Genomic DNA, 23773 nt, shown 5'->3' with positions numbered 1-23773 from the left:
CTAAGTATCTGGGCTCAGGGATTGGGGTGCATCTGTCCTGATCTGTCAGATCAGTAGGCTGGTATTTCCCATCCCTGAAGTGCTGTCAGAGACACTCTGCTAGGAAATTATTTAGAGCTGAGAAGCAGGCATGTTGCTGAAGGCAATGGTCATTGCTGTTGAGTTGGGGGAACAATCTCTGAGGTGCTCTTGGTCCGGGCCAGCCCCACACTCCTGTGTGCACTCTAGGAGGGAGTAGGGGGAGGACCTGTTCCCAGCACGTTGCTGGGATGCAGCTGCTTCTCTTGCTGACTGGAATTTATGAGCATCAAATTGGCCAGCTGGCTCAGGGTCAGGTCTGTCACCATCTTATTTACTGATGTAGTTGTAGCATGAGAGTTCTTGGAGAGCAACACAGCTACATGCTGCTGCCCAGACAATTCCTATTAATCAGCATAGCGATTAGAAATTGCTGCAGGGTCTGTTGCAGGGCACCGCATCATTAGGAACAGATGAGGAGAGCACCTGAAAAGGCAGATCCAAGGACCGAGAAATAACTCGGTGAGCTCCAGGCACCTTTTGGGTACCTTTGAACATGCAGGTTTCTGGGAACTTCTGAACAGGTTGTAACTGGAATGGCAAGAATTAGAAGGAGGATAAAACAATTGTGTTATGCAAAATGTTTTCAAAAGGCTGCTGTAAACATACCATAGGTAACAAAGGGAAAAGGAGTTTGATTGGAGAATAAATACCAATAAAGAGCTGCAGTTTTTTCATTTATCCTAAACTATCTTGTATGCAGTTTCTTGACTTCTGTCCCTTAGCTTCTAATGTTATTGGTAGAGCACATGAATAGGAGGACAGTACTATACATTCAAAATGCTGTGAAAAGATTACATCACCCAATCTTTTACCTGGCTATGGTTACTTCAGGGAGAGGAATGTGTACTTGGAAACATTTAAAATCCTTAGTACTTTGGAAAGTCAAATTTTGTTCTGCTAATTTCCATCTTACGTCTTCAAACACTTGTAAGATCATAACGTATACTTCAATGATTTTTTTTTTTTATTTTTTTTTTCCTCAGGCACTGAGGAGGAAGATGAAGGTGATGACCTGCTGTTGAGGTCTGTGGATGAGTTTTGGTGGTTTCCCCATATGTGGAGTCACATGCAGCCTCATCTCTTCCACAATGAGTCATCACTGGTGGAGCAGATGATCCTCAACAAAAAATTTGCCCTAGTGAGTAATATTTTTGCTTTTTATATTGAATTTAGGTATTCAGAAGCCACTATTTCTGGTTTTTTAGAATAATCAGTGCTGGCAGGAGCTGGAGAACTCTTAGCACATCTATGAACTTGCTCTGTCCATGTTCTAAGTACCTGAGTGCACAGATTATCGACCACTCCCACCATGCCCTGACTGATGCAATTTAAGAGAAGCAGGACAGAATATGTAAAATTTGGAAACATTCTAGTGTGTTTTAGCAACGGTGCTGTGTAAACAACTAACAGATGGCTGGAAGACAAAAGCAGAGCATGGCATAATGCCTGTGCTTGAGATCTGCTGCCATAAATGCTTTTCAGCTGTTTTCAGTGGTATCCTAGACTGGAAAACTTCAATGGAAATTTTACTATTTAGGTGTGTGTTTAGCATAGATTATAGGATTTGAGGGCTAATAGCAGTGGGAGGCTGTTGGACTGGCTGGATGCAAAGACATGAATAAAGAAGTGTTATGTCCAAATACCTCCAAAAACACAACTTGTTTGTTGAAACATTTCTGTTCTTGCAGTAGCCTAATTTTACTTCTCCCTGCTCAAAACAGTGAGTGAAGGTGAAAGGCATAGATATATCAAGCAATTAAAACTTGTGTTTAAAAATTTTTCTGTAAGAAATGTGTGCGCTTTCTTCCTACCAAAAACTTTATCAATCCTACTGCAATTTGGAGTATACCCACTACAAGGCAGCTTGGTTTTACTTTAAGGAAGCTTTTCGGTGAAAGATAGGACTATGAAAATTTAAACACTGTGTTTTTTCTTTAACTTCTTTTCTTTTTTGTTTTCTTATGATTCTGTGTACTTTTGAAAGGTGCACTCAAAATTAAATTAGTTCCTGTAGTTCCTGTGTGCTGGAAAAGGACTTAATATATCTCCTGGGCTTAGCCTACATGATGTAACTATTAAAGTGTTTTACTAGAAAACACTTCATCAATTCCTATTTTCTTCTCTACTTTCAGTACTCTTAATACTTAGATATACTTTATATTAAACTTTTTCCATGTCTGAAAGTTTGTATAGTAGCCTGCTACTTGTTTCATTTGCTTTAAGTATTAATAACAAAGATCAGTATTCTCCTTATTTGAAAGAGGCTGAAAATGCTGATGCCTTATCAAAATAAATGTGCATAGTGTGTGTGAAATACTTAACTTGGGAATTAGTGACTGAAATCAGTGAGATACTAATACATCAAATAGGATAGGTTTCATAATTAGAATAAAAGATATTGGCTACATATTTATTTCTGCATAATGTAAAACTTGAAAAAGAAATCTTAAAATCCAGACATTTATTTAGAGCTAAATGAGGAAGATTAAATGAGACATTAGAGGATACAATTTCTTACATGTTCTGTAAAGATTGTTCTTTCTGATGTTTATGCATGCTTAAGTGAAGTAGAAAAGATTAAGATAAAAGGAAGAGAAATTGAAATATCTGTGATGAAATTAAATAGTGTAAAGCTGTGTAACAGGTTATGTTAAACACTAAAAACCAAGGCCAGATCTTATTCTTTCCTGCCGTGGTACATTATTCATACTACACTCTTGCTGCAGAGCCACAGATTACATGCACAGTGGATGTGGTATGATCACTGAAGTGGTGCCTTGGTCTTACTGAGGAGCACTGAGACCTTACCAGATGTCATGGTTTTGTGATTTTTGGTTTTCGGTATTCCACATTGTAACATCATGTGGGGCACTGGGAGTTTAACTGTTAATGCTCAAGACCTGGGTACTTGCCCAGAAGAGAAGAACTACATTCCCCAGGGGACTTTGTGGTCATGGAGGGGAGATAGAACTCCTGGCAAGGTCACCTGATGCGCTCTTTCTCGTCCGCTCTTCTTCATCGGCTCTCCTCCCGTCTCCCTGCTGCTCAACTGGACTGTGCATCTCACCTCAGCTTTATGGTGAGGCCTATCCACCTTTCGGACATTCTCTCTCTCATTATATTTGATTTATTGCCTTCAGTTCTAATTATATTGTATTATAATGTGCTATCTTGAATTCCGATAATGTATTTAGTAAATTAGTTTGTTTCTCCTCAGACCGTTGCCGCTGTTTTTAATTATTTTGGGGTCCCCTGTTCCGTTTTTTCCGGAGGCGCAAATTTTGCGAAATCCTTCCACCCCGCTGGTCACAGAACTGGGCCAAACCAGCCCGTAAACCATTGACACCAGAATTCCAAAAGTTACGCCAACCTCAGGGTGATAAAATCTTATGTCCCATTTTGTGTTCCTACTGTGCCATAAATGGCCACAGGGAAATTATAATTACAACTGTATTTTAAATATTAAAATATTAGGGTTGTCCAGTGAGATTAAACTATATCTGTCTGTTAAACACACCATTATACTGTGAGAAAACAATAGCTTTCTTCCCATGAATATTTAACATTTTTCTTCTTATTTCTCATGATCTTCTGGAACAAAAAAAAAAATGCTGTTCTTTGTGAATTAGCTTTGTTTTGAGCTGTTAGTAAAGCTATCATGTCTTACTTAGATACATATAATATTGAATCTTGACTATTTAAACTTAGCACAAATAATAAACATTAAGAATGCGTAGGTGCATTTTCATTTGTGCATGAAAATACACCCACCTGTGGGTACAAAAACTCGTGCTTTTCACCCTCTATGCACCTCATGGTATTTGTGACTCAAGGACGATTTACACATTTAGGTTGAGGAACTTCTAAGGAAAAGGATATCTACAGTAAAATTCAAGAGACTCACTGTTCTGGAAAGCAAAGCACACATAAATAAGAGAAAAATCTCTTAGAGCATTTGGGAAGGAAGGGGTGTATCTGGATTTCAGTGCCCAACACTTACATGCAACGCTATTGATTTCTACTATGTGACTGGAAACACAGAGGATCCAGTATATGTGATTTTAAAAATATCATAGCTTCGGTGTAAAATTATTGGGTATTTTAAAGTATCTGTTTGTATCTTGTTATTTTGACAGCAGTGAAACATGTAACATTTTTAATATATTACATCTATTGCTGTAATGTGGTCTTCTGTGTAATGAGTAATTTATACATCACTTGGTTTATGTACCAAGTATTTGTGAACATGTGATAGTGGAAACAAATGAAGCTGCAGAGATTCAGTACTTCAGGTAGCACAGGAACTTTTCAATGTAGGCAGAAGAAAAATGTCTCTTTCAGGATTTCTTTCATTTCCATATTGTGGAGGGTCTGTTCAGCATCCTCATAGTGTATCATGAGCACTTCCTACAGAATGCACTTCCTGCTCGGGGTTTTCTTTCTTGTCAGAAAGGCTTCTTTCTTGTCTACCTAATCTCCTTTCATGTTAAATCCCTTATGTAAAAACCAGGACAATTCCCATATTTTTCAGCATAACACTTTTTAAAACGTGTACCCTGTTTTTCTTGTCTTTGCTCTCCAGTCCATCTGGTACATCAGCTTTGACACAGTAGTTCTCCAGAGAAGATGAAGAAAAATTAATTTTCTTGGGTCATGAGCCCATTTTCCTTTGAGATAAGACTTAAAAAATTTGTGTATTCCTTAGTAATTGTTTTACTCAATGAAAGGAACTCAAGTATCACCTATCTCTTATCTTTTCACATGAAGAGTAATTGGAAAATATGGTGAAGATGATGGTACAAATAATATATTAAAAAAAAAGAAAAAAAGCCAAAAAAAACCCAACCTCTTAAACAATGCAGAGGTTTTGTTTGCGAGGGCAGTTTTTCAAAATATTGCAACATAGCAACATTGTATGGATAAGCAGAAATATGTGCTTTTGTGCTCTTCTTTTGAAAGAAAATGGGAAAAGTGTCAAAATTCATTAGAGTATTATGGAAACCAGAAGCTGGAAAGAAAATACAGTGAATCTCACAAGAAAGTAATACTAGCACGGTCAGTTAAATGAAAGAAGTCTGCAGAAATGACAGGTTTACTACAAAGGGGATTATTTTAGAACACTGCTTATTATCTTCAGTTTTACACATCACAGTTTTTTTTCTGTATTTAAATGACACTGAAATGGCTGTTTTTTGAATATGATTTTATGCTGCTAGCAGACTAGAGGAGAAATAGGGTGATCTTTTTGAAATTCAACTAAGTAATTGTGTAGGGACATATAGTGGAAATCACTTTTTTTTTATTTTATTTTAAGTGCCAAATGCCATTTTGTTGTGTATGTGCCAGTACTTTTCTCTCTCAGTAGTTAATTTGTGAGCAAATTCCTTGTAGAACTTGAAAGAGTACAGAAGTGTTTAATGCACTGATTAAAGAAATCAGCATAAAATGTGTTTATATCCATACTTGTAAAAATACTTACTCTAATCTTAAGTCTCAAAATTCTGTTTCATCTTTACCATGCTGTTTTTCATCACTGTTATATACCAAAACATATTGTAATGTCACCATCATTTATATTTCAGACCTATTCTCAGTCTTCTCTCACAAAGGATTAGTCAGATGCCAAAATACTGTTTCTTAATTTTTTGAAAGCAGTTGTTCTGTTGTGTTTTAGGAACATGGTATTCCAACTGATATGGGCTATGCAGTGGCTCCTCACCATTCTGGAGTATATCCAGTGCACGTTCAACTTTATGATGCCTGGAAAAAGGTCTGGAATATCAGAGTTACTAGCACAGAAGAATACCCACATCTGAAGCCTGCGAGGTATAGACGAGGTTTCATTCACAAGAATATAATGGTGAGTTGTATTTCTGATTATATTACCACCACTCCTAGAATCATACAATGGTTTGGGTTGGAAGGGACACTTAAGATCATCTAGTTCCAACCCCCCTACTACAAGCAGGGACACCTCCCACTAGACCGGGTTCCTCAAACCTCTTTGTAGCCTGGTTTGAACGCCTTCAGGAAGAGGACATCCACAGCCTCTCTGGGCAACCTGTTCTAGTATCTCACCACCCTCAACAGTAAACAATTTCTTACTGATATCTAGGCTAAATTTACTCTTTTCCAGTTTAAAGCCATTTCCCCTCATCTTGTTGCTACATGCCCTTATGAAAAGTCCCCCATCAGCTTACGTGTATGTTCCCATTCAGGTACTGGAAGGCCACTGTAAGGTTCCTCCAGTACCTTCTATTCTCCAGGCTAAACAAGCCCAGCTTCCCTCAGCTTGATCAGAGGTGCTCCAGCCCTCTGATCATCTTTGTGGCACTCCTCCTGACCCTCTCCATTGGCTTGATGTCCCTCTTGCTTTGAGGGCCCCAAATCTGGACGAGATTCTCCAAGTGGGGTCTCACAATAGCAGAGCACAGGCAAAATCACCTCCCTCAACCTGCTGGTCACGCTTCTCTTGATGCAATCCAGGGTACAGTTGGCCTTCCAGGCTGCAGGGGCACACTGCTGTCTCATATTGAATCTTTCATCAATGGGCACCCAAAAATCCATCTCTTCAGGGCTGCTCCCACACAGCCTCTGCAAAGTGTATATTTGTGCTTGGGATTGCCCTGACTCAGGTGCAAGACCTTGCACTTGCACTTGCATTTTACAAATTCTTTATTTCAAAGTAGAAAAAACATACCCTGGAAGTTCACATTGTAAGAAACGCATGTTGTTCTGCATAAATAGCAAGTTATGTTTGACAGTATCTTGTTAATTAAAATCACTCTTTTGCTAATGATGTTACTGCTAAAGAAGGTGGTCTCCAGGAACCCTGCTGTTAACAGTTAACAAACTCCTAACTGTTCTGTTTCTTCTGTTAAATAGTGTTTCAGAGGTCTCACGAAAATAGTCAACTTTGCATGTTTTATCAGAATGAGTTAGATTTTTAGCAGGTTTTAAATTTAAACACTGTCATTAACTGCAGAAGAATTTTGCCAGTTTATTACATCTGAGAATTGGATTTTATGCATAAATACTTTTTCTTTCATTTGAACTATGCACAGTTGACCTTAGTTTGCTTTTTACCATACAGAAATGTGAATTGTGCTTTGCACTGTTACTTAACTCCCAGCTAGGCTTTGGGCCCAGGCGGTCAGCCTGAATGCAGGGTAAACACCTACAAGGTGAAGGGAAGGAAGCTGCCTCCTCAGGCTATGAAACCACACAATTGATGCAGCTACAAATCAAATCACACAAGTTTTCTGTATTACATAATTCACAGTGTAGTTTACTGACAGCAATATTTGCCTAAAGTGTTGTGAATACCAACATGGAAAGCATTATCCTAATGCCTTTGGGTCACTGAGAATCAAGCTATTTCTGATTCAGATAACATCATTATCTGCAGGCTGTTTCAAAACAACATTCGGAAATACTTGATGATATGTGCTTGAGTAGCTTTCTTTAGGAGCATGGAGGAAATCGGTGAACAGGAAAGATACTGGTGTGTATACCGTGCTATACCTCTGGATACAGCCACAGTTTTGGAGGGTCTGTTGCTGAGCTTCTCACTTAATTCTGATATTGTCCTCCAGTTACCGTGGATACCACTTTTCTAAGTGGAATAATAATATGTCGAAGTTTTGATGTTCTGCTCTATTTTGGGGTGGATTAAGATGAAATGATCTGCAGATATCAAGGAAGAAACTGACACTGTACAGATTTGAGCTAAAGTTTATTCTCCTTAAGCATTAGTGGTGTGTGGGGAAAAAAAGTGTTTGTTGTTATGCTCAGAGGGCGCAGAGCGCTTGAGAACAACTGACTGACTCTGAGAATCTCCAGAAATCTCTTTCATAATTTTTTGTTAAAGCATAGCATTTGGAGATACACAGAGACATGCATTTAGCACAAAGAAAAAGGACAATGGGGCCAAACACAATTTGCTGAGAACAATTGTGTAAAACCACCTGTTTAGGAACCTCAAACTTTCAGTTCTCCAGGGCAAACGCACTGATAGTTTATATGTGTGGGCTTATAGTGATGAATATATACAGTAATAGTTGTTGTGTAAAACTTGCCAGAGCGTTTCCCGTCCAGTACATCTTCATTCACTGTCTCTTTGAAGAATTGTTCTCATATTTCATCATTAAAATCCAAAGTTTTTTAAAAAGCATATGCAATTTTAGAGCAAGAACACAAATTCCATACATTTTATGACAACATAGTATCTACAAACTATGATCACAGCATCCTGCATAATATAGAAAGATGCTGAGATATGTAGATGCAAAAGAAAGAGTATCTACAAAACCACAGTACCTGTCAAGTAAGAGATTTGCACATTTTATAAGTTTTAACTATTATATAATAAAAGTTATAAATTGGACTAAAAGATTTGATGATAGTCTCAGTTTAAGGATTATACACGATCATCGATCTTCAGCGATTGAATTTCCATAAAAAATAGATGTAATTGAAATATTCCCCAGCAAATTATTTTCTGAGGTTGAGAGAAAATATTTTGAGATTCTACTGGGAATTATAAGTGCACTTATTAGATTTGCTTGTTCAAAAGATTTGTTCTTTGCATGTCTTTAAAAATACAAGCTTTTGTTTTCTGCTACTTCTTGTTGCATCTGGTCTTGTAAAATCAGCACAGCTGAGTGAGAACAAACTATTTCTGATAATGTGAATAAAATCTATAAAACAAAGAAAGAAAAATAATAATCAGTAAGATTCATCACACCAGCATAGAATTACTATTGTTGGTGGTATCTAAGCCAAAAAAATGATTTCAGATTGTAGTTTAAACATATCTCAAAACTGTCTTTTAAATAAAAGAGGGAACTGATAAATACAAATAGATTGAATTATTTCAGATTACATTTCAAATTATTTTAGAATTTTAGAAATCTTTTGATGTTCAGACTTCAAACACATTACTAAGACTGGAGAATAATGGAGACGGTTAGTATGAGGAAGCTGCTTAATTATGACATACCTACTGAGATCAATTTCCAGTTTCAGAGAAAACGTGATGAATTTTTGGATGTTATAAATCATAATAAAACCACTGTTTCTTTCTGTAAACTCTATTTATCTGTCAGTGTATTGATTCAACTAAATCATTGTTGACTTCTGGCAACATTGCAATGCCAAAACTACAAAGTAGTTATCACAGAGGAATCTTATCTGCCTTTTATTATCTCATGAACTGTATGAATTGTTTTGGTTTGTGAATTTCTCTTGAATCTTTTGTTGCTTTTTTTTAAATTAAATTCAGGTGCTTCCTAGGCAAACTTGTGGCTTATTCACCCACACTATTTTCTATAAAGAGTATCCTGGAGGCCCAAAGGAACTAGACAAAAGTATCCAAGGTGGGGAGTTGTTCTTCACGGTGGTTCTCAATCCAGTGAGTACAATGTCATTTTCAAACTATTTAAAAAGAATTAGTTAAAGGAGAATTGAATAAGTGCTTCAAGGCACATCGGAGTTGATACCCATATAGTAATGATTTTTCACAGAGTTAGCTCTTGTGCCTTTTCAATTAATCAGTTTAAAATATAATATTATATATGTTCTGTAAGTCATACAGAATTATCTTAACATTTTTGAATACTGTTTTGTTAGTAATGTAGTTGTAGAAACATTTCTTGTTCTGTTTTACTTCTGCATGAAATTTAATTTTTAAGAGAAATGAAGTATTAAGAACTGTTATTACTATGAGACAAGTGCCTCAGGTGAAATCCATTATCCTGCTCTTCAGAACTCACAGAATGTTGAGAACACCCATTGGTTTTTGAGAAAGTTGCAAGCAACAAGTGCTGGCACTTGAACCTGTTATGAGAATGTTTAGTTGCTATTCTACAAAAGCTTCAAGGAAAAGATCAAAATAAGTGAACCACTGAATTAATGTGTCTGTTTAACATTTCATTTTTGTTTAATAGAATAAAGAACAAACTAGGCTATGAAACTACTGAATATTGGCAGAATAGAGCAGTACAGTATTTCAAAATGGCACCAGATTAGGCCAGTTGCATTAAACCTGACCTCTTAGACAAGGTTTTATGCTAACTTTTCAGTTAAATTGAACTGAAATTTAAAAGGAATGATGACAGATGCTGTTTTGTTGGAGAATCATATAAATAAAATTTACTGTACCTGCTTTATCCAGATTTAATCCCTAGGACTGGGTTTTCCAGAACACACAAAGCTGAACAGAGTATATTTCCGCTCAAATCCTTTGGAATAATAGCTGAGATACTTTTGTGCCTTTTTTAATTCTCTGTGATTTAATGAAACTCCAGTGGAAAAACAAACAGACAAAAAAGAGAAACTTCTGCCAACTACTGTTTATATACAGGTCTATTTTTCAAACCTCAAACCTCAAGGCTGCTGTTTTGATTCTCTGAAAGTAGTTACTGTGTTTTGTTCTCCTTTATTTTTCATGTTCATGTAGCAAACGTAGGGCAGAAAAGCTTCACTTCCTCTGCACACATGGTATGCCTACTAGAGGATGGTAGTAGGTCCCAGTCCTAAATTTAATATTTATCGTGTCAGACAAGGCACATTAAGAGAGGTGAGGCCTGGAAAATTCTTAAGAGTGGAGGGTATTGGTACCATAGCAATGCTTGGGAATATGTGTACATCCTAAGTAAGAGTTTCTAGCTCAACAAAGAGACTTTGACGAAACCATATTGTAGCAACACTTTGAATCAGAACAAACTGTATTCCATGTTGGAAACACAGCCACAACTTAACCAAAACCTTTTTTACAACAGCAGTGAAACAGCAAAACTTAATGTGGTTGCTTGAAGCATAACCCTTTCAAATTGAAAGAACAGAGAGTGGAGGAAAGGCAAACAGTAGAACAGCTAATGGTTATTGATATAAATCAATCACATTTTAGCATCCTGCCTTACATACTTAATGTGAGTACAGAAATGTGTTTTTAGATAGTGCTTCATGATCTCTGATTTATGCATTGCTATGTGGACTGTACAATCACATAGTTCTGAGAAATATGACATCCCCAGTACAATGCAGGCTCACTAAAGGGAAGTTATTTGTTCTAAATCCATCTGTAAGTGAATATCATACCAAAATATGCTGAATAAGAATTGTTGTAATCTTTCAAAGGAATGCCTCTGAAAAGATGATGTGATGGAGTTTATATGTATGTATATATGCATTATATATATGCATATGAACAGTTTGTAAAGTTGTAAGCATTAGTCTGGCAGGTAAGAAATTTGAAGATCAGGTTTTGCATCTTTGGTTGTTTTTTGTTTTATTTGTGGGACTTGTCTTTGTACCATTTTGTATTTGTACCCCTACTCACATGTCAGGGTTTTATACATTTGTCAAATTATAAAGTGGCAGGTTGAATTTCATAAGTTTCATTAAAATTGTCAGGATTGCTCTCTGAAGAAATTAACATGAAACATGTAGTCTTTCAGAGGATGCAAAAATTCTATTAGAAGATGTTTTCTAAACATTTTTTGTCACTGGTGAAAAACCTATTAAGAAGGAACATTAACCAGAAATCATTACAGTGTCATCTCAAGAGTAAATAAATATTTCATTTGAAAAAATGACAAATGTGGGTGTAAATTAAATGTAAATCTTAACAGAGGCCTTCATTACATTTCCGGGTTTATTTTGGATTACTTATCTAAAGTAAATATTGTTTCTGAAGTGTAGGTTATTGGAATGTTTCTTTAGGAATTGAATACTACTCTATATTGATATAAGTACCCCTAAGAATATTACTCACATTTTCTGTGCAATCTGGTCGTGTAATGGCAGCTATTCACATGACAGGCTCTGCTTCCTTGTAGTACATTTGAATCGATGACAAACTGGAGAATATGCAAAAAAAAAGCATCAAACCATATGTGAATCTATGAGCTCTTTGACACGAGAACCAGTATTGTTGTCATTTTTCCAGGGCATTCTATAGCCAGAGGTCTTGTAGGTAAGACAAGAATCAGACTGCAGAGGAAAAGCTGCTCTGCAAATGACTTCTGCTGGTAATGTGGAAAATAAGAATTGGTATCTTATCTAATAAGAATTGGTAGCTAATCTTGTGGTCTACAAGCCGTATTTATTTGGTATGTATTTATGAGCCCTCACTGCTCGTTAAATTGTGATCTGGTAGTGGCTGTAAAATGGTCTCGATGTCTGTTCCCATTGTGTTCGTAAAGCATTCAGAAAGCATTCAGAATGCTGAAGTGCGATGAAGCTAAAAAACAAAAAGAGCCTGAATAGTACTAAACCATGTTATCTACTTCTTAAATAATATTTAATGTTCATTTCTTCTGTTAAAAATCTTGTTGACTACATTGGCCCTTAGACAAGATCATACAATATCAGGATCTTGCACAAAATTTTTTACATGCACATAAGAAAAAAAGCCTTCTGCAGCCCTGTATTGTTAGTATACAGGTATTAATTGCCCTGTGTTATCAGTTAGATAATTGCCTGACAGGGGAATTGTGTGACTTGCACAAATTTATCCAGGGCTACAAGAAAAACCTGGATTGCTCTTTTAGAGGAGTGGATGCGCGTAAGAACACCAGGTTGGTTTTTCTTCAGCTTCCCAGTGCTTTAGTCTTACTGTAAAGATCCTGGATGTTACTAGAGACAGCTGGCAAAGAGGTATAACTGCTTCTAAGTAGTATTGAAACTGTATTAAGAAAGTCACAAGAAGAGATGGTCCTGTCAATTTAAAGGAGACTGAATTAAGCATATTTGCATTTAGCTTCATTTTGAAATGTTTAAAAAATAGCAGGCTTCTGGCTATGCTGTGCTTAACTGCATATCCCAGAGTAAGTAAAGCCTGCTGCTAGTTACGTGAAATATGGCATCCCCTTTTAAAAAAAATATTATTTCTTTATTAATTTATTTATTTTGCATTAGCTGTGCCAGAATCATTCCCAAATAAATCCCAACTGACTTTTGCAACACTTAAATTAGCATATTTAAATAAATGAAGAATCTTTACTGACATTAAAACATTCAGCAAACATTTTGCTTGATAAAGTTGTTAGAATTTTCAGAGACTTCAGATTCTGTCTGCAATATTCAGTGAAGTTTTTGTTAATAAAACCAATTTCCATTAGATGTCCTTTAGAATTAAAATGTACCAGACAGGAATCTGCTACAGACAGCACTGCATATTCCAGCGTTTTTTGTAATCATGTACACGTACTCCCATGGGATCAGCAATTAGAGATTAGCTATTAGAGCACCTCCTGTCAGATCAACACTTGGCAATCGCAGAATGTTCAAAGAAGTAAAGGACCACTCGCCTATACCTGCAGCAGCTGCAGGAGGCTACAGAGAAACAAATTGAACAGCTCTTGTTCTCCTAAATGCTCCATAAGAATGTTTTTCACATTAAGAACCAAAATTTGAACTACAGAATTGAATTTGGTTGGATATTTGTTACTGCAATAGTTGATAAGACATGGATTCCATATAAATATTCATGCTTTGCGTTGTCCTTAAGTACAGGGAAGACTTTCATAGAGGATTATATCTCACATGTCTCTCTGCTGTCAAATGTGCAGTACTTTCCTCATCCATGTCTGCTGCCATCTGCTTCTGTGGACACTGTTCAATGTAAGACAGGCCAGATGCAGGGCAAGCTTACTAGTTTCATTGCTTGTTTTGTTTTTTTTTTTTGTTAGGTTTGTTTTTGTTGTTGTTGTTGTTGTTTTGGTTTGGTTTTTTTTAGCTTATTGTTTTTCTAAGTGCAAAATTTCAATAATGAAAAGAAAATTTATGAAGCAGACTGACGCTATTAAATGCAGTATTTCTCATCTGCTTTCCACTACTAGTTCATTAGATTTTATTGCTAGAATCAATTTGTTAATCTATTTGCTTTAGTTTTCAAATCCTTATACGGAAGATGTGTTTTGATTCTAGAATCCAAATAATCTGGTAAGCCCAGTTTTTCATAATATAAGACTAACTTCCTCTATGAACATGGTACGAGGCAGTATCTTATGCCTTTCCTTTTCCATTAAAATCAATAAGAGTTAAGCTGTACTGGTTTAAATCTGTAGAAGATGTTCATGACCTAGTCTCAGGTATGCCAGGATATTTTTCATGTGAATGTGGAAGATAAAAATCAGAAGCTCTGCAGTCATACCAGATGGATGTTTAAGGCAAATCACACTTCATAAAAATCTCCCATATCTTTTTTGCCTCAAAGAAAAACAAACAACACATAATTTAGTAATTCCACAGCACTTACGTACACTTCCTTGCAAAGTACTGGCTGTCTACAGATCTGAAGAGAAAGGAAGATACCCTTGGAGGGAAATTTGGTGAAAGTCTTCAAATGTTTGACAGCCCAATAGTGAAACCAATGTGTAGCCAGCTGTGCCATCTCCATACAGATACAGCAGTATTGATTGAAAGGCCATTCATGATTCAGGTTCTATGCCTGATTGTTCTTAAAATAATTGTAATTTTCATATGCATTCAGTTCTAAGTATTTTCCTTTAATTTCTAACTCTCCCAAGTTACAGTGAGTAGAACTGTTATTAAGCTAATTGACTTGCAACAAGGGAGAAGTAATCTCCTTTAGAGCTGAAAATTAGAGTGTTTGTATGAGCATCAGCAGAACCTACTGGATCTTAATGTGACCCTAAGCAAGACCAGCAGCCATCCTTTAAAACTACAGACAAAAATACAAAAGCAAAGGCAGTCAGGCTTAAGTCTTCCATTTCTGTCTGTCCAGCTTTCCACATCTTCATATCTATAGGCAGTAAAGACTGCAAAGGAGGCCGCTTCCATTCAACAGTTTCATCTCTTCTCTGTTCTCCTGTTCCTGTGTCAGTAACTCTTGAGAGCTCCAAGAAGAGCTTGGGGAGTTGCCATCAACTGGGGAGGGGAGGGAAGTCGGTTATGCTTGGCATTTTGGTTGACTGCAGAATACAAGTATTCCTTGCCCTTCTGTTTGTTCTCCATAATCTGCCCATAGCAGCCTGAGTGGTATTTTGGGGATGATATAGACAAAATATAAAAGCAAATGAATGGGCACCAGGAAGGGCTGAGAAACAGAAAGCTATCTAGAGATAGTTCCAACAGTAGAAGAACAGTGGGCAAGGAAAAAGCTTTGCCATTCTTCAAATTTTCAAATGAAAAGCCACATAGAAGTGTTTTACAACTGTCAGTGAAGTGAGCCTCCTGGGCAGACTTGTAAATAAGACTCTGTTACCAGCTAGGAAATTGCATCACAAGTATAGTCACTGTTTTTGGAGAATGCCAAATAAAACAACAACCAACCGTGTGCAAAAGCTGAAAATAAATTCCAGTGTTCTGACTGTCAGACTATTCAGTACCCTAAATATGTAATTTTGTTTGATCTTCTAAATCTTCCCTAGCTCCATCACATTTATAGTGCAGATATTGCTATGTAAATCAAACTCAACTAGCTAACTTGCTGTCTTTGCAAGTGGATAGATCTGTGGCAGCTGCAAAACTAGCAGTATAGCCTAGGAGCAAATAGTGATATGCAAGCTGGAATCCTTATGTTGTGGAATTGAACACAGCTTTTCTGGTAGCATACATATCTTAAGAGACTATATTTCAGCCGATTAATAATATATGTTCAAGCATAGACTGTGATCTAATTTCTTATTGTATCACTTTGTGAGTCTAATGGAGCAAAGCCTGATATTCCTGAGTCTCTGAATACCTGAAATAAAGTTCTTCTGAGTAATATGGAGATGGTATCAAAACTGCAGTGTACACACTACCAAATTAATTGGAATGTAGGTGTTCTGAGAGTTAGACATACTCTTGTGGCCTGTAAATATTTGTACAGATCTAAAATGGCAACGATATACTAAATTGGTAATTTATCCGTTCTTGTGCCTAGCAGAGTGGTTTTTTTTTATTACCTATATTTATTATATTATCAATTGTCAATCATTATTTTTACTTCATTTCAAAGTGGCGTGCTTAACTTCATCAAAAGGCCTTTAAGGGTCCCTTTGAACTCAAAAGATTCTAGGATTCTAACATCTATTGCTAAAGCTGGGTAACTCTTTGCATATATATATATATATTGTTTGGTGTAAATTGTTTGTCGAGCATTTATTGCTTTCTCTGTTCTTGATATATGTGATTTAATAGCAGCAACTCAATCCCAGTCTCCTCTGCAATTTGTTGACCTAGAAGCTATTGCCTCTAATTGGGAAATGTTGTAGTAAGGAAATATGCAGCACAAAATGGGTGTTCAGAAAGATAAAGGCTGTTCCTCCTGAATGATTGTCCTTATTTCTCCGCAGCACTAGTCAGAATCCCAAATATCATCAGCGGTAATAATGAGGAGGAAAGCAGAACAGAAATAGCGGTCTGCCCTTTCATTCTGAGGAAGGAATACAGAAGTGCTGAGAAGCAGCTGAAAGGAACTGAGGATTCAGCTGCCTGCAAGGCTCTGTGAGAACGCAGAGTGCAGGAGAGCGCCTCTGCTGCTCTGATCTGAAGATGGGTGGGAACAAAAAAGGAGCTGTTGCCCAGAGGCCTGGTTTAGTCCCAAAACATGATTTTAAATATTTTCTGCATTTCATTTCAGTCCCCTCATGGAAGACATTAAATCCCATGGAGAGTGCATTCAAGTGCAACCAAGGTGATAGTTTGTTTATGAGGAACAGCTAAAAAGGGTGATCCTTCTTGCACTCAGATAAAGAAAATGCTGAGATGCCCGGAAAGAAATTACTTTAAAAGGGGAATAAAAATAATAAAATCAAATGGGGTCTTTCTAACTGAAAGTCAGGCTAAAATGCTTGTTAGAGTAAATATAAATCTATTCACAGCTGCTTTTCTTTTGAAGAAGGAATAAAGAAATATATGAAGCTCTATTTATATTATATGGCATTGCCGAGGGGTGCAAGATTGTTGAACAAATAGTGGTTTTTACTAGTCTAGCCTTCTGAGGTGCCTCCAAAGGATTCCTTTTATATCTCCCAATGTGTAGTTTTAAGAGAGTAAGTCCTTAGTAATGTAATGTATTGATTATTAGCTGTCATGGAAAAGTGATCATCCTCATTATGTGGAATTTGCTCGAATGAAAGTTGGAATATGATATATGATAGCATGGAACAAAGCATAGTAACTCAACACAGAAGGCAAAAAATGGTTATTCTGTTTTGTCTGGGTGTAAAACTGCACACCTGTAAATGGAAAGGCAATTACATGAGTTTTCATCATCTGTGTTGCTCTACAAATTGGTAAATTGAGTTGTCCTCAAATTTGTGGGAAAGCAAGGAAATAGCTAGCAACTTAGCATTCCCTGCAGTAGGACCCACACCAAGGTGCAAACCATTCAAATGGTACTTGGCTATCATTTTCTCCTGTAGCTGGGGAAGCATGGATAAGCTTGTCCATCTCTCTGATGCCGTGGCCATATAGCTGCTGTCAGGCCACCAGGAGTGCCCCAAGGACAGCAGCAGTGCCTGGTAAGTTGGCATCACAGACTGTAAGCCACCTCCCATAGGAGTCCATGATAAATGAAGTGTTCTATTTACAGAGAAACATTGCCAGAGCTGGCTCTGGGCAGCTGCTGGACTCTGCCGACTAAGGGCAGCACCTCTGCAGGCCCCTGCAACCAGGACCTTGCCACATACGCTCAGTACAGTCAGCAGTCTTTTGTTGTTCTGCGAAGCACAGGATTATTGTTTGCTGATTCTGCACAGTGGTAGTGATTGTGCTGGGAGTTTGCTTGCACAGTATCAACAGGAGGAAAGAAAATTTGTTCCCATATTCTTAGAAGGTAATCAGCTACCAGTATTATTTTTGATGCTACGTAGAAGTAAAGGAGACCTTTCCTATCATGTAAAAAATTAGGTTATGTATTTGGTAACACTAAATATGAACTGCTTTGCAAGATGTAGTAGTTATGAGTGCTTTAAGACAGCATTTGATCTTCTGTCCTTTTGTTAGAAATTATTATCCATAAATTGTTTGATATAAAAAATAACTGCATAATGGGAACTGAGATCTCTGATATTTCTACATTTCCTTGAAACAGTTTTGTGTGATGGAAATGACTTATTATGATGCATCAGAACAATTTTTTAGCCTCCTTTCTAATATACTTCAAATTACAATTAATTCCATTCAGGGAAAAAACAATACATATTTTCCCCGCACTAGGAATTTTTTCAAGTTCTTTTGCTTTTTCTTTCAATGCAGCACGGAAGTGTTTGTCATGTAAGGAGTTGCCAGGAGGTAAACTAACTTGATAAATGTCAGAGGTCAACTTGTATGGAAAAGAAAGAGTTTGTCAAGAAAGCAAGTTAACCTTTCTTACAGAACCACTCTGATCGTATCCTTGTTGAGAATGACAATCCAGTGGCTGATCTGTTCCTGCTTTAGGAACTGAAATAAAAAAGGAATCTTAAAAAGGTTGTAGATTTGGCAAAATGCTTATTATTTGTTGCTAAAAGAGAGTATTTAGGGGAGAAAAAAAGAATACAAAAATAAACACCACAAAAAAACCCACCCTTTTTGCTGTCTGAAATGAAAGATTGTGTTCTAATGGTTAATTGATATATGTCTCCTAATTTTACTTAAGTCAGACAAAATACATGAAATAGTCTGTTTACTTTGTTATCCAAAGAGGTGTCACCAAATTGACACTATTGATTGAACATTTCTTCCACAGTATAATTAACTGCAAGTAATACTTTGCATTACAGTGAGGTGTTCAAGAAAATTAGTTCTAAAGCTTTGAAAGTTTTCTATCGCAGGAAGCCAGTTATTAAAATATTATTAAAATAATCCAAAGCAGAAGAACACACTGTGGATTCAAATTTTTCATTTCCTTCTTTTTCCTGTTTAAATTGAAGGCTGGAATTCCTTTACAAAATATTTATTTCAGTTTTTTAAATGACTTCAGAATTCAGGTTGCAATGAGCTTTTTCTGTCTTTAAGTGGTTACTTCAAGTTTCACTTGAATTAGAAATTACCCTTTAAAGACATTGGCAGTTTTATTTATAATAAGAGTCAAGTTTCTATTTTTTAATGGAACTGAGTTTGGAGAATATGTCATGAGATAGCTTTCCTATTTAAAAAAAAAGATTGGGGAGGGAGAAAGAAACCTCCTAGAGAAGCAAAAGATCACAGATTACACTGTGTGTAACAACAGCATGTTTCATCAGTAAAAAAAATGATTTTGAGGACAGATCATTTTTCATAGCAGAGGTTTCAGTCCGCAGTCCTTCCTCAGCCTCTGGGAGACTATTTGACAGTCTGTATTGCTGCTCTGCTCAGCGGTACAGCTTATGTGCATTCAATTTATGTTTCTCTCCTGGAAAGAAACCCTGATGGCAGATGTTGGTTCCGTGATGAGTGCTAGTGTGCATTTGGAGCTGATGTTGTAGCGTTGGAGGATTTATCCAAGTCACAATTTCACAGTGTGGTGTTAGAAGAGCAAAATACAAGCAGCCTTGCAATTGACAGAGAAGTGAAGGATGCTTGGTGCTTTTTTTGTTTGGATGGGGGAACATTTAATGCACTTTGGAAGTACTCGGTCATGCTTCAAACTTCTTTTTCTGTTTCTGCACATGATTTGACTATCTGCCCAGAGTTTGAGGAATAGCTATATAGAAGTGATGGGTTACACATCCTGTTAAACCTACAGCTGGAGCAGCAAGATTTAAATTGCTGTAATTCTTCCACTAAAACAGAATTTGCTTTTCTAATATTAAAGTATATATATTTTAGATGAAGTAAACCTAGAGGTAATACTTTTGCTGTGTTCGCCATTAAGTGAATTTGGTTAAAGGTTATGTAAATATTATACAATCCCAGGGTTAGATGGCATTTCCTACTTCACACAGCTTATGGTGCCTCTTCTGTGGTTTTCTTCATTGATTCCATTGAGCTGACTTGAGAAAGAGGATGTGATGCAATGAAGAGCAAAGATAGTAAGATCTGTATGGATGTGATCAAAGACTTGGAGTTCTAAATAAGAGCAAAATGCAAAGTAGATTTATGTTATCTGTGATTACACTGCCATCTAGTGACACAATGACTCAATGTAGACTTTCTTGCTGTTTTTCAAAGATTAGCATCTTCATGACACACTTGTCTAACTATGGAAACGACCGCTTGGGGCTGTATACATTTGTGAATCTGGCCAACTTTGTTCATACCTGGACAAACCTGAAACTGCAAACTCTTCCCCCAGTTCAGCTGGCTCGCAAGTACTTCGAGCTATTCCCTGAGCAAAAGGACCCACTCTGGCAGGTAGGCAGACTTGCTGATCAAAGGATTTGGAAAAAAAAAAAAAAAAAAAAAAAAAAAAAAGGTGGTCTAAAGTGGTCTTGATGTTTTTGTCTGTTTTTGTTTTCTAAATTTCTTTGCTTCAGTTTCTCGTAAACAAAAGCAGTCATATTTTTGAATTTGGAGTGGTTTTCAATCCACGCAGTTTTCCCAGTTGTTTTGGTCTCCATAGAAAGGCTGTGAAAGTAATATGTGCTAATACATATAGAAAAGATTATCTTTCATTCATTTTATTTGTGAGTTTATTTGTTTGTAGAATTGTGGGAAATGCAGGAAAGGTGGTTGATGTTATTTCTTCTTTTGTAACTAGCAGAAATGAAGCATTTGAAAGAGATATCTCTGTATATTTTATCCACTGTCCATTAAAGACATGAACTTTATTCCAAATGTGTTAAGAGAAGAGAGTATCCAAAAAGAACAAAGAGCCCTAAGACCATGGCTACCTTAATTCAAAAATTGACTCATCAAGCATAAGTACAGTAGAAAGTTAGTCACAGTAAGCTGAGAAGTGCCTAAGCAAGAACCTGACACGTACTTAATATATTGATGTTGTCAGTTGTGCTTCTTCATTAGGCCACCTCTCATGAGTGATCAGATTGAATGTATCAGGAGGTGAAATGTGCTAAAGCTGAAACCTGTACTAACATTGCATTTGACATGATATCTTCAGCCAGTGACCCAGTGATAAGAGCACAGTCACTAAAGAGAAATTACTCTGAGATCTGGGAATGTTGTTCTGCTTCCACCCATTCAGTGACAGTTCAATCAATTTGTGGGATGTCTGAGCATGACAGAAATCTATACCACTATGTGGATGCTGTGGTGACTCTTTCTGAGGTGACTCAAAATATTTTGAGAGCAAGCTTTACTAAATCAAACTTTAAAATGTATTTAAGTTTGCTTATTTAAGTTTTTTCTAGCATTGGATATTGAATTGCCAACTTAGTAAGAATCTGAATGTGAGACTGCAAATTTGGTCTTAAATGTGAAGCTTGAAATTCATGCTGTTACTGAATTGTACTGCATTGAACTGCATTGAACTAGTGGAAAAAATGCCAAGAACTTTGCATACTGTTAAGAGAACATGAATTTAGAAAATGGAAATTAGCCTGTAGCCAAAGGACTTGAATAATTACAGTAACATAGCATAGAAATTTGTCAGCAACAATGACTAACATACACTGAAACTGGTGTCTTTTGTCTATAATTTGCATAAACTTGAATAGCTACTTTTTTTTTTTTTTTTTTTTTTTTTTTTTGCCTAGAATATTGGTAATCCTCTTCGTCTCAGCAGACCAGTGTCAAAAATTGCTTGCAAGAAGTATTCATAAAATAGATACAAAGCTGATTCAGTATTAAAATAGAAAATGATAAATATTTGTATCAGGACTCACTTCAGACTCAGTATTTTGTACTGATTTGAACTAGGGGTTCAGAAGATGTATGGAAATGGAAATCCTTAAACTAGAATTAATTTTGTATTTTAGTTTGCAGCTTATATATACTGATATCTGTTACAGTAATGTGAAAAGTAGTTAGAGAATTCATTAGCATTTTTACTTTTCTTAATTTGTATGTCATTGATTGATTAATCTTGAACTATTCCCATTTCTTGAGTACAATGGATGAAATTTGTCTTTGGCATAATTCTCCTGAATTTATTGGCATTTCTCTGGAGAAATCATCTTGTCCCAAGGTCTCTTGAGTAGGTGGGTCATTTGTATGTATTTCAGTGAGTTAGAAAATGAAAAATACATTCCTGCCTACATACTTGTCTGAAAGTATCTGTTTTCACGGGGGGGGGGAGGGAAAGATAAAGAAGTTTTTTGTGTGTCACACCTGCAAACATATTTCTGAATTATTGAAATAATTCTTCTAAATGTAACATTTTTTCACTCATAAGGAAAACTAATATTTTTCTGGTAAGAACATTTGCAGATTGATAATCAACATAAACAGAAATTAAGAATCTTACTGGGTATGATTGCTAGTAAAATTCTTTGTTTTTCTTCTCTACTTCAGAATCCCTGTGATGACAAACGGCACAGAGATATCTGGTCTAAAGAAAAAACCTGTGATCGATTACCAAAATTCTTGGTTGTAGGACCTCAGAAAACTGGTAAGAGTCTTTCCTATTTTGACAAGGTAGGGTATTTGTAAATGCAAGCAATTGTAGTAATTAATCAGGTTTTACTCAGAGTGCTCTGTAGAGACTGTGATCATCTAATAGCATTTTTTATTTTCAGACATCCGAATGTATTTGAATAGTGTAAGTTACAATAAAAGTTCATATACATTTTTAAAATGTGTGCAGTGTTCTAGTGTCTGTCAGATTTCTGTAAGCTTTATATCAAATGAGTCACAATGATAAATCAACAATCTTGACTTTGTCAGATCTTGTCAGAGCTGAGGGAGGGAAAGACATCAATTTTTCAAGTGATGAAGATTCTTAACTGCAGGATTTTGTCTGTGCTGCTTTTGCCATGCTTAGAGGAACTTTCTGTGTCATGGAATTTGCTTTACGTCAAGGGGTTCCTAATGGACAGTTTGAATTGTAAGGTTGTGAGAGTTTATGAATTAACTTCACAGTTAATTTTCTTCTTTGTAATTAAAAAATTGCGTATCTGCTTCTTCTCATCTTCCCCAGTCCCCATTAGCTACTGAGCACAAGACTTTTGAATTATTTTTGTAACAATAACCAATTTTGAAAAGCAATTTTTGGCACCGTGAATAACAGATTTGAGCCTTGCCACTCTACTCTATATTAGCAAAGTTCCTTTAATGCCTTTGATTTAAAAGCATTGAAGATGTAGACTCGTAAGTGGCGTAAATGAGCATTCCTTCACTAAAGTAAAAAAGAATAAAGCTAGTTCAGTCCACTTGGGGGTGTGACCCATAAAATGTGTGTGTATTTATTTTAATCTTAGACTTTTGTCCTATTTGTAGGTACCACCGCCTTGTATTTGTTCCTGATTATGCATCCTTCCATCATTAGTAACTCCCCCAGCCCAAAAACCTTTGAGGAGGTACAGTTCTTTAATAGAAATAACTACCACAGGGGGATTGATTGGTAAGATGGGTTATTAGTATAAATATAAAAGTTTATATATTGTAAACAATATAAAAATGACATTGCTGTTGGTAATGTTAACTGTTTATATAAAGAGTGAGATAGAAAAAAAATAACCTTTAGTGTCTTTCTAGAATGTTAAGTAAATGCAAATGAATAATAACCATGGTGCATATCATAAATGCAGTAACTTTATTGAGGCTTTCTTGTTAATATCCAGATATTAATATATGCAAAAAGAGTAACAAAATATGTATTTCTTAATTCTGTGAGTTTATACAGCTGAATTGTAATTATTTCTATGACATAGACCTT

At 36.3% G+C, this 23773-nt stretch overlaps 1 protein-coding gene across 1 annotated transcript in view; it reads left to right on the top strand.

Annotated features, from left to right (window-relative positions):
• LOC306945598 (bifunctional heparan sulfate N-deacetylase/N-sulfotransferase 3) overlaps window positions 1-23773 on the top strand; it is a gene marked incomplete at both ends in the record, with an annotated part of 62560 nt that overhangs the window by 26484 nt on the left and 12303 nt on the right. The window contains 6 exons of the mRNA XM_079534346.1: window positions 1065-1219; window positions 5756-5941; window positions 9365-9493; window positions 20170-20352; window positions 22411-22507; window positions 23335-23458. Coding sequence (XP_079390472.1) covers window positions 1065-1219; window positions 5756-5941; window positions 9365-9493; window positions 20170-20352; window positions 22411-22507; window positions 23335-23458 — 874 coding nt within the window. The remainder of the gene's footprint in view (window positions 1-1064; window positions 1220-5755; window positions 5942-9364; window positions 9494-20169; window positions 20353-22410; window positions 22508-23334; window positions 23459-23773) is intronic.

Source organism: Tetrao urogallus, assembly GCF_951394365.1.
Source record: "Tetrao urogallus genome assembly, chromosome: 4".
Lineage (NCBI taxonomy): Eukaryota > Metazoa > Chordata > Aves > Galliformes > Phasianidae > Tetrao > Tetrao urogallus.
Note: the sequence above shows the minus strand (reverse complement) of the source record. Positions and strands in the feature narration are given on the sequence as shown.